Source organism: Camelus bactrianus, chromosome X, assembly GCF_048773025.1.
Source record: "Camelus bactrianus isolate YW-2024 breed Bactrian camel chromosome X, ASM4877302v1, whole genome shotgun sequence".
In the NCBI taxonomy this organism is placed as follows: domain Eukaryota; kingdom Metazoa; phylum Chordata; class Mammalia; order Artiodactyla; family Camelidae; genus Camelus; species Camelus bactrianus.
Genome location: NC_133575.1, coordinates 118,465,406 through 118,477,205, shown reverse-complemented (window position 1 = coordinate 118,477,205; position 11,800 = coordinate 118,465,406). Strand labels below are relative to the sequence as shown.

General features: G+C 35.8%; 1 protein-coding gene across 3 annotated transcripts in view; it reads right to left on the bottom strand.

Annotated features, from left to right (window-relative positions):
- Positions 1 to 780: 780 nt before the first annotated feature.
- The window catches only part of VAMP7 (vesicle associated membrane protein 7), a 62,547-nt gene continuing 51,527 nt past the window's right edge, over positions 781 to 11,800 (bottom strand). For all 3 annotated transcript variants that reach the window (XM_045504403.2, XM_074360007.1, XM_010967101.3), the window contains 2 exons: positions 5,923 to 6,015; positions 781 to 2,660 (listed from right to left, as the gene is read on the bottom strand). In XM_045504403.2, the coding sequence (XP_045360359.1) occupies positions 2,592 to 2,660; positions 5,923 to 6,015 (162 nt within the window). In that variant the 3' untranslated portion in view covers positions 781 to 2,591. The remainder of the gene's footprint in view (positions 2,661 to 5,922; positions 6,016 to 11,800) is intronic.

Sequence of the window (11,800 nt, the reverse complement as noted above, 5' to 3'; positions counted from 1 at the left end):
TATTCGAAAGGAAACTTACGGATTGTGACACTATTCGACCTCAGGGCCAAGGGTTTTAAGTAAAGAGAAATAATTATCTTGTGGCACTTCTTTCTTCATAACAACCAAATAAATAGCCATCTTTTTTTGTTCCTCTAAGTGTCTGGTTAGGGAATGCATACTTCATTTGAAATGTGGAGAAGGCCTGGGGAGAGATAAACGGGCTGTTTTCGTGTTGCTCTAGCCTGTACAAAAACATATTCAACCATTCCTGACTTCAAGTTACTTAGGTTCAAAGGCTCCAAGTGACTGATTATTGTTTTGTTGTGGCCCAGCCTTTTGTACATTTGATCTTTGCCACTCTTTTTCTTTTTCCATTTATCTAAAACTGTTTGCTACAATGAATTATTCTCTCCCACTCTCTTACGCCTTCCTTTGAGCCATCTCTTTCAGAACCAGTCAGAGTTGTATTGAATTGGACTATAATCCCCGCGGTTCTTTTTCTCTTCTATCTCAACCATGGTCTCAGGATGATGGCTGTAGAGGCTGTGTGGTCATTTCAAGATCTTTCCTTGGTTTCAGTATGGCCTACGTATTTTTAAACTTCTTTTGTGTCTTTTGGTTTTGAAGAAATTTTGTATGTTTGAGACAATGCTATATATAGCTCTTTACCGAAAGGCTCCAGGTCACACTTTTTAATGTATTTTCAGCATAAGTAAAATACTTTTGTTCTGTAAAGTATGGCAAAATGTCACCAGAAGAAATTAGATTCCAAGAAGAAATTCTACAACAAGCAACTCATCGTATTACTCTTAAATTTTATTAATTCCTTCAGTTTGTGCGTCATTTAAAACAAGATACGTGCTTTAAAAAGCATTCTTATACATAAATAGACCAAGGGATGGTTAAGTAATTTATCCCTAAAACATGCACATCATTTTTATTCAGGTGTGTATAAGAAAGGGGAATAAGCTTTAAGTATTTTTCTTTGGATTTAAGACATTTGGAAATTATTATTCAGGAATACCAAATGTTTCCATGGAACAAATGTGTTTTCCAATAGGAAATGCTGATGTAATTAAAAGGCATTAGTGTTGATAAAGAGGACTGAAAAAACATTTGCACTATACATGATCACCAGGAAAAGAGTTCCACTGAGTCAAAAATATACATCAAATAAATGAATCAGCATGAATTGAAAGGTTTAGATGGAAGAACAGGTATTATGATTATGTGACACATATATATTCAAGGCACATGACTAGGCTAAACAGGTGGCTAGGTTTTATAGATCAATCTGTTATGTCATTGGGAAAGTAGTCAAATGTAGTATAATTTCCATTTACTGGCATTTGTTGATAAATACATGCAATTAGATCTAGGGCAGCAAATATCATCCTTTCAGATACACACCAAAAGTACACACTAGCTAACAGATGCCAGAGTAGCCAAAGCAGTATGATTACACTCCAGTTTTTTTCACACTGAAGTTACATGGATGTTAGCTAAACTGTCTTGTATTGTGTCTATACATCATACTGTCTACTTTCAAGTCTCACAAAATTCTTCAAAACTAGGCAGATTAAAGAACTTATTAAACCACAAAGGATACCCAAACTATTATTCAACACCAGTCAAACCCAAACGCCGGAGTTGACTGTTAACCATATTCCGTTTGGGCTTTTCCCAGGCTGCAAAAATTTCCCCACACTACCTCCCTTCATACAGCTAAAATGGTGCACATCCATTGTGGTTCTCTTCTTTTTCTTTGGTGAGCCAGAGGAATGTGCCTTCCCACTTGCTCCACTATCCATTCTATTATCTATACAATTGCCCTAAATATCCATCAAAGAAAAAAGAATATATAAAAACCCACAACCTTCAACAATATTTAAGCCACCATCTTCTCAAATCAACTGCAGTGGGGAAACAGAGGATATTAAGATCTGTGAGGTTGGTGAATGATCAAAACTTTCTTCCTAAAAGTAAATAGTAGGAGGGCAAGGATAATTCCCTGTGCTTCTAATGGGCTAGCAAAATGTTCCCCAACTGACTGAGATTAAATGTTGAATACTTTACCTGCTTGGACTGCTAGAAGTAAGCACTATCAACAGTTTAACTGCAATTCCCCAAATAACAATTCCCCATTTATATTATTTTTAAGCACCTAAAACCCTTCAAAATCAAAAGACATTAAGGTGAGATGTTGGCAATACTGTCTCCTGAATACTTCTGTATGCACAAAGGTCATCCATAGTTTTAGTAGACATCTCATAAAACAGGTGGTTTCCACCTCAGTGATAGCTTTGTGCAGTTACAAACAAAAATGTTTCTGTAAGTAGATGACACTAATTAACAAAACCAAAGAAACAAACAAAATGCCTTTTTAAAGCTACTGCTGCAAAAAATGGTTCCATCTGAAGTGCACTGGAATAAATTGGTTGGTAGGACAAAGATAAATCTGGAGGCACAGATCAAGATTAAAAAAACGAAAGAGAAAGAAGAGTGTTGAAGAGACTGGCAGACACCACCTGTCAGTATTAAAAAGCTTGAATCACACGGATTGCTTTAAACTCCTTGTTCTCTTGTATTCTTGGTAAATGATAACTTTTTTATTTCTTCACACAGCTTGGCCATGTAAATCCACCACAGAGAGGTGACACAATAATATAGATGAATACCTAGAGGGAGGGGGAAGGCAATTTTATTTTCTTGAATTTATCATAGGCTCCTAAGTAATATATAATGGTAAGACCTATTAACAAATACTTAGAGTAGCAGTTGTGTAATAATACACTAATCAAGTATTTTCAAAGACAGAAGTGGAATTAAAATGATCTTTTCTGATATAACTTTCACCCATCTGAATTCCACTATGTTTTCATCAGTGGGAGAGAAAGCAGTGGTGGTGTTTCTCTTCACTGGAAAGTAGACAGAATCAAAATATAAGAGTAACACTGATGTATCATTGTCATAAAGATCACAAATTAACATAACTCCCTTGAAGAATGATTCTATAATTCAGTACACTTTTAGGTTTTGCACATGGATTAATTTCTCATTATCAGAATGATTAAAAATATTACAAATCATGAGTAGACTCTACATCTGTATCACCTATGAGCAAGAATGTTACTATGAACCTTTTAGTATATAATGACACAATAATTATAATTACCCAATCAAAGGAAAGCTGATGATATAAGTAACAGCAAAATGCTAGTCCTATTAAAGATGTATTAGTCTTTTAATTATGTTATTATAATTTTAAATTATGATATTCTTAATGGTATATGCTTGCTCACATTACTATATTCCAAAAATAGATGTTTTTTAAACATTAGGTTCACTATATTAAACCAGTCATTTTGTTTTGCCTTAATCTACAACTTTTTAAAGATCATTAAGTGATTGACTTCATTACTTACATGCTTGAAAAAAGTATATTATGAATTCCATGCCCCCTCCCTAAAGTCAGCAAAGTGTTTTTTCTTACTTCTCTACAAATGTTAGGGGTGGAGGTTACAGAAAATTCTGGTTATTAATGAATAGGCTAAACTACTCACATCACATTCACACATACACAGATATTCCAATTTGATATAAAGTTGACTATTTGCCACACATAAAATATAAGGATTTTTAAAGCTGAAGTGTTATATGTTAGGTGACAACACCTTTTGGCAAAGAGTTGGCAAAGTGCTTTGCATGTATTAAGTAAGTATAATCTGAATTTAACAATAATCCAGCTTCACAAATCAATCTAAATTCCCAGGTCAAAAAAGGAGGAAGAAACTAAGCTGAGACGCCTAGAATGTGCCACCTGAGGATCCTGAGCAACGGGTCAAGGAGAAGTGAAACCAAGTCAGAGGTATCTGTGCAAAGTTAACTTTGAGCCTCTGTAAATGACAAGATGATGGGGAGGAAAGACTGCTTTGCCCAGACACAAAGTACCCCCAAAGTAAAGCATCCCTCCCCCACTCTTTAGAGCAGCAGCTCTCAAACTTTTGGTTCAAGGACTTCTTTGCACTCTTAAAAATTAGTGAGGACCTCAAAGAGTTCTTGTTTAGGGGCAGTTATAACTATCAGTACTTACCGTATTAGAAATAAAATTTTAAAAATACCCATAACATATAAACATAACTATATTCCTGTGAGGTCAGTCTTATATGTCAACTTGGGGAGTCTACAGTACACTGTAATCCAATCAAACACTAATCTAAGTGTTGCCGTATTTTGTAGATGTGATTAAGGCTCATAAACAGTTGACTTTAAGTAAGGCAATATCCTATATGATCTGAATGAGCTTGATTGAATCAGTTAAAAGGCCTTAAGGGTGGAGCCAAGGTTTCCTTGATGAAGAAATTCTGCATGTTAATACAGCTTTGCTCCTGTCCCCACAGGTCCAGTCAGCCCTTCCGGACAACCAGCTCCTGCCATTGCATAAGCTAATTCCCTGTGATGTATGTCTTAATATATATCCAGAAAAATCCAAGGAGATACTACATCTGTTAACAAGTACAAGTTCCACTGAAAAAAAGTTAAAATAAGAATAATAAGAGTTCTTAGAAATTTAAAAACTGGCTATGAAAAAATAAAAATTTTAAAATTAATTATTTAAAAAAAAAGAAGACCTACATAGCAGGCTGAATAGGGCTGGAAGAGTTAGCTGAATGATTCATCCAGAAAGTGATGCAAAATAAAGGAGTTTAAACATATTAAAAATGTTACCAGACATGCAGGATAGTTCAAAGAAGTCCAGTATCTTTATATTGGGGTTTCAAAAGGAGAACAGCATACAGACTAATTATATTTACAGACAAGAGAACTACTAAATAAATATTAAGAAATTGAACTCACCCATGACTTAAAAGAAACTACATAATGACCTCTTAATACTTATCCCAGAAATGAAAGTTCCGTTAATTATTAGTGCTTTTATTAATGCCATTCAATACATTGATACTAAATGTAGATAGTTAGATATCAATTCACTGGGTAGAGAGTATCATTTTTTAAAATTAAAATGTCTATTCCCGATAAAAAATTTTAGCAATATAGAAATAAAACATTCTTTAACTTGACAATAAATGTTTAACAAGAATTCACAGTATATCACTCTTATATTAGAAAGACTCCAATTAAAACTAGGAACTAAATATAGATGCCCACTGATATAATTTTTGAACACTGTTCATAAATGCAATATAATTATATATAATTATATAATGCAATTAATAATTATATAAAATTACATTATATATATGAATGATGTGGTTAAAATTGTTAACAATAGTATCATAATTTACCTATAGCAGGAGTCAGTAAACTGTAGCCATGGCCTGTGAGCTAAGAATGGTTCTTACATTTTTCAACGCTTGCCTAAAACAAAGAATTTGTGACGGAGACTGTATGTGGTCTGGAAAGTCTAAAAATATTTACTATCTGGATTTTACAGGTTTGTTGACTCCTGACCTATAGAATACAGAAGAATAAACTGACAAGCTATTACAACTAATAAAAGTTATGGAAGGTTGCCAGAAACAAAATACATGAATTAGAAAAGAGAAAAAACAGAAATAAAGAAATAGAATATGAAATTAACTAGAAAATATAAATGTAATCAGAAAATATGGAGTCAATTAGGAAATGTAATTTTAAAAGGATCCCATTTTAGTAGCAAGAAAACCATTAAATAACCAGGAATATTGGCATGCCTTGAATAACTGCTTACATATAAGAATTCTCAATAGAGAGATGGGGTTTAAGTAGAGATGATAGGTCATAGGGACTTCATAGGAAAGCCAATGCCAGGTCATATGTTTCACCGCTAGAAATTATATATAGCTCATTTCAGAGTGCTAATCATTGAGAAAGAATTCCAGCACCTAATTTCTTAGAAATTGAAAAATAAAATCACACACTAAAAGGACAAAAACTTACAACTGATACAATGATGATGATGATAGTGAGCTTGAGATTCTTCATACACATGGCTCGAGCAAGATTTCTGCTGGTTGTTTTGAAGGTAACAGACTAGGAAAAAAAAAGCATGAATTGTTTGACCCCTAGAATTGTCTACATGATTGATTTGCAATAATACCTACAATACTTTTACTTTCATTAATTCTGCTGAAGTTCCAATGTTCTTTACCCCATTCCCTCTCTTCACAGGTACAGACTCGCCATTCATAACCACTAGTTCCCAAAAGCAGGGAATATGGTATATTCTGCCATGCATATGGTAAGCAGTATAAGACAGCTGGAAAGGTTTCCCTCCTTTTTTCTTCTCCACCATAGCAATGCATGTGATGTTTTAGCACTCTTCTAGTTCTTCCCACTAGTGGAAAAGTCTTTTCCTCTTTACACTTTCAATAATAAAGGCTCCTTATAAGCCAGTTGGCTCAAAAAGCATCTGCCTATTCTGTCCAGAATAATCCAGAGATTTTGAACCATAAGAACATGTTCAATTTCCATAGGAAGATTATGTATTTACTTGTATAAGGGCCCAAACCTAAAGAACTTCACTCTTTTGTTTATCCACTTTCTTTTGCAACATCTACTTCTCAATATCTACTGAACCATTCCCACCAGCACATAAGCACTTTAAAACAAACAATGAAAATCTCTAATAGCCCAGCAATTCCACTCCTAGGTATATATTCAACAGAGATATATGCACGAGTTCCCCTACACCTTACCAAAGCTTCCCTTAGGGATGAGGGAGTGGGTGGGTGTAGGTAGAAGAGAATAAGATGAAGATATAAAAATCCCTATGAGAATAACAAGGGCAAGCTGACCAGCCTGATGGCCTCTCCACTCCATGTAGATGGTTTCCTTAGCTTTCCTTAGCAGCTGATGAGGCTCAACTAAGAAATGGGCAAGGACTTGAATAGTTTCTCCAAAGAATATATACAAATTACCAATAAGCACATGGAAATATGATCAACATCATTAGTCATTAGGGAAATGAAAATCAAAACCATAATGACATAATAGCACTTCATACCTATCAGGATGGCTATAATAAAGAGATGGAAGATAACAAGTGCTGGTGAGGATGTGGAAAAACTGGTACCCTTGCACACTGATGGTGCGAATGTAAAATGGTGCAACGCTATGACGAAATGTTTGTTAGTTCCTCAAAAAGCTAAACATACAATTACCATATGACCCAGCAATTCCATTCTTAGGTATATACTCAAAGGAATTGAAAGCAGGGAATTACTGAAACAGATACTTATATGCCAATACTCATTGCAGCATTATTCACAATAGCTCAAAGATGGAAATAACTCAAGGGTCCATCAACAGATGAAGGGATAAATAAAATACAGTATATCTACAATGGAATATTATTCAGCCATAAAAAGAAATGAAGTTCTGATACATGCTACAACATGGATGAAACTTGAAAATATGATGCTAAGTGAAATAAGTCAGCTACAAAAGGACAAATAATTGTAGGATTCCAATTATAGGAACCTAAAAAAGGCAAATTCATAGAGATGAAAGTAGATTAGAGGTTACCAGGGGCTGGGGGTAGGGGGAATGTTACTGATTAACAGTTACAGAATTTCTATTTGGGATACTGACAGTGATAATGGTTGCACAACACTATGAATTTTATTAATGTCACAGAATTATACACCTAAAATTATTAAAACGGCAAATTTTATATTCTATATATTTCACCAAAATTTAAAAAAATTATAATGTAATATGCTCAAATCTATTGAACTGTACAGTTTAAATGGGTCAAATGTATGGTATGTGATTTATTTATCAATAAGAAAATAAATAAAGCTGTTAAAAACCAAGAGGTGATAAAACAATTTTTAAAATACCTGAGTAAACAAAATAAAAAAGAGAAACAAAGAGGATGGAGCAAATAAAAAACCAAAGAGCAACATAGCTTAACCCAGCTCTATCAGTATTTATATTACATGTAAGTGGAACAAACATTTCAATTATAGATATGCTTTATATATTCAGGAAGGTAGAGGAAAGCGTGTACATGTTAAGGAGACACATGAAAGACATAAAAAAGATCCAAATCAAAGTTGTAGAGATAAAAAATATACAAAATGAGACTAATAAACTACAAACTGCGGAAGAAAAGAAAAGTAAACTTGAAGACATAGTAACAGAAACTCCTAAATGAAAGCATCAGTGGGACAACTTCAAGTGGCTTAATGTACACATAATCAGAGTCCTAGAAAGAAAGGAGAAGAACAGAAAAATATTTGAAGAAATATGGCTGTTTTTATACTTTGATGAAAACTACAAGCCCACAGCTCAACAAACCCAAAGTTGAAGAAACATGAAGAAAACTACACCAACGTATACTGTAATCAAATTTCTTAAAACCAATGATAAAGAGAAAAAAATTTAAAGCACGCAGAGAAAGAAAGACACATTATATATGTAAAAACAATAGTGGAATTTTTGTCAGAAACAATGAAAAAGACAGTGGTGAAACGTCTTTAAAATACTGGAAGACAAAAAAAGTAGGCTTCCAGTCAAGATGGCAGAGTGGTAGGATGACGAGCTTATCTCTCCTCGTGACTACAACAAAACCACAACTGAATGCTAAACATCCATCAAAAAAAGACTGGGACCTAGCAAAAAAGATCTTCTGCAACTGGAAACATAAAGAGGATAAAAGGGGAGGGGGATGGGAAGGGACAGGCTGGGAATTTGAAATTTGTAGATACTGACAGGCATATGCAGAACAGATAAACAAGATTATACTGTATAGCACAGGGAAATATATACAAGATCTTGTGGTAGCTCACAGTGAAAAAAAAAGTGACAATGAATATATGTATGTTCATGTATAACTGAAAAATTGTGCTCTACACTGGAATTTGACACAACATTGTAAAATGACTATAACTCAATTTAAAAAACTTAAAAAAAAGAGGAAACCATAGCAGGACGGTAGGAGGGACGTAATGCTGATATAATTGGGCCCCATACCCCCAGGGTGGGTGACCCACAAGCTGAAGAATAGTTAAGTTGCAGAGGCCCTCCCACAGGAGTGAGAACTCTAAGCCTCACGTCAGGATCCCCAGCTTGGGCCCTGGCACTGGGAAGAGAAGGAGATCCCAGGACATCTGTTTTGAAGGCCAGTGGGGCTTGGCTCTGGGAGCCCCAAGGGACTAGGGGAAACGGAGACTCCATTCGCTTGGGAAGCATACGCAGAAACTCACATCTGCCAGGTCCAAGGGCAGAGGCAGTGATTTCATAGGAACCTGGGCCAGACCTGCCTGCTGGATTTGGAGGATCTCCTGGGGACATGGGGACAGCTGCAGCTCACCCAGGGGACATAAAAGCTGGTGGTGGACATTCCAGGAGTATTAATCTACATGAGCTTTCTTGGATGCTGACATCTTGATTGGATCATTAGCACCAAGGCTGAGCCCCACCCAACAGCCTGTAGGGAAGCTGCAGGCCAAACAACATACAGGATGGGAATACAGCCCCAAGCACCAGCAGACTTCCTGAGCCACAAGTGCCTCTAGACATGGCCCTGCCCACCAGAGGTCCAGGACCAAGCTTCACCCAGCAGTGGGCAGGCACCGGCTCCTCCTGCCAGGAAACCTGCATAAGCCTCTAGTCCAGCCTCATCCACCAGGGCCAGATACTAGAAATAAGAAAACAACTATCCCAAAGCCTGTGGAAGGAATCCACAAACATATAGAAAGATAGAAGATATGAAGCGGCAGAGGAATATCTCCCAGGCCGAGGCACAAGATAAAATCCCACAGAAAGAAATAAGTGATGAGGAGATAGGCAATCCATCTGAGAAAGAGTTTAAAGTAATGATAGCCAAGATGTTCAGGGAACTCAAGAGGAGTATAGATGCACAGAGTGAAGTTTTTAGCAAAGAGGTGGAAAATATACAGAATACCCAGAGTTCAAGAATAAAATCACTGAAATGAATAACACACTAGAAGGAAACCAGAATAGACTAAACGAGGCAGAAGAATGGATCAGTGAGCTAGAAGACAGATTTGTGGAAATCACTGCTGCAGAACAGAAAAAAGAATAAAAATGAATGAGGATAATTTAAGAGAACTCTGGGACAATGTGAAGTGCTCTAATAATCACATTATAGGGTCCGAGAAAGAGAAGAGAGAGAGAAAGGACCTGAGAAAATCTTTGGAGAGATAATAACAGAAAACTTCCCCACCTTGGGAAAGGAAACAGTCACCCAAGTCCTGGAAGCGCAGAGAGTACCACACAGAATCAACCCAAAGAGGAACACACCAAGGCACATAGTCATCAAACTGACAACAATTAAGGATAAGGAGAAAATATTAAAACTAGCAAGAGAAAAGCAATGAATAACACACAAGGAACTCCCATAAGGTTATCAGCCGATTTTTCAGCAGAAACTCTACAGGCCAGAAGGGAGTGGCACAATATATTTAAAGTGATGCAAGGGGGAAACTTACAACCAAGAACACTCTGTCCAGCAAGGCTCTCATTCAGCCTTGATGGAGAACTCAAAAGCTTCACAGATAAACAAAAGCTAAAAGATTTCAGCACCACCAAACCAGCTTTACAACAAATGTTAAAGGACCGTCTCTAGTCATCAAACCATAAGAAAAGAGAACAAAAAGAAGAAAGGGGGAAAATAGAGACCTACAAAAGATTGCTTTGGCTGTTTGGGGTCTTTTGTGGTTCCTTATAAATTTTGGAATTGTCTGTTCTAGTTCTGTGAGGAATGTTGCGAGTATTTTGCTGGGGGTTGCGTTGGATCTGTGGATTGCTTTGGGTACTGTGGCCATTTTGATGGTGTTGATTCTTCCAATCCAAGAGCACAAGAAATCTTTCCATTTCTTTGAGTCATTTCAGTTTTTGGAATATAGGTAACCTCCTTGGTTAAGTTTATTTCTAGGCATTTTGTTGTTTTTGATGCAATGGAAATGTTTATGTCAGTTATAAAATTCTGGTTTTTGAAGTGAAAAGAAAAGTGAATGAAGGGCCACAAGTTGCAAAAATATCCTTCTTTGTTATGGGTGAGTTGTATTTCATTACATCTTCTTTATCTATTCAACTATTGATGTACACTTAGGATGCTTCCATATCTTGGTAATTATAAATAATGTTGCTGTTAATAGCAGGGTGCATGTATCTTTCTGAATTAATTTTTATTTTGTAGTTGGCTTTATTCCTTTGATAACTATGTAAGTTTAAAAAGCTAAAAGCTCTAAACATTCTTAGAAACAATGAACAGTACATATATGTGAATTTAAAAATATATGTGCAGTAAAAAAAAAAAAGAAATGAGCTATCAAGCCATGAAAGACATGGAAGAAACTTAAAAGATATATTACTGAATGAAAGAAGCCAGTCTGAAAAAGTTACAATTCCAACCAACTGACATTCTGGAAAAGGCACAGCTACAGAAACAATAAAAAGACTGTGGTTTCCAGTGGTTTGGGGAGAGGGAGGGAGGGAGGAATGAATAGATGGAATACAAGGGATTTTTAAGGCAATGAAATTATTCTGCATGATACTACAGTGGTGGCTTACATGTCATTATGCATTTGTCAAAACCCATAGAATGTACAACATCAAGAGTGAGCCCTAATGTAAACTATGGACTTTGGTTGATAATAATGTGTCCATGTTGGTTCATTCATTGTATCAAATATGCCACACTGATGAGGGATGTTGAGAGTAGGGGAGTATACATGTGTGGGTGGGGAGGGCTATGTGCGAACTCTGTATTTTCTGCTCAGTTCTGCTGTGAACCTGAAACTGCTCTAAAAAATGGAGTCTATTACTAAAAAAAAATTAATATAGA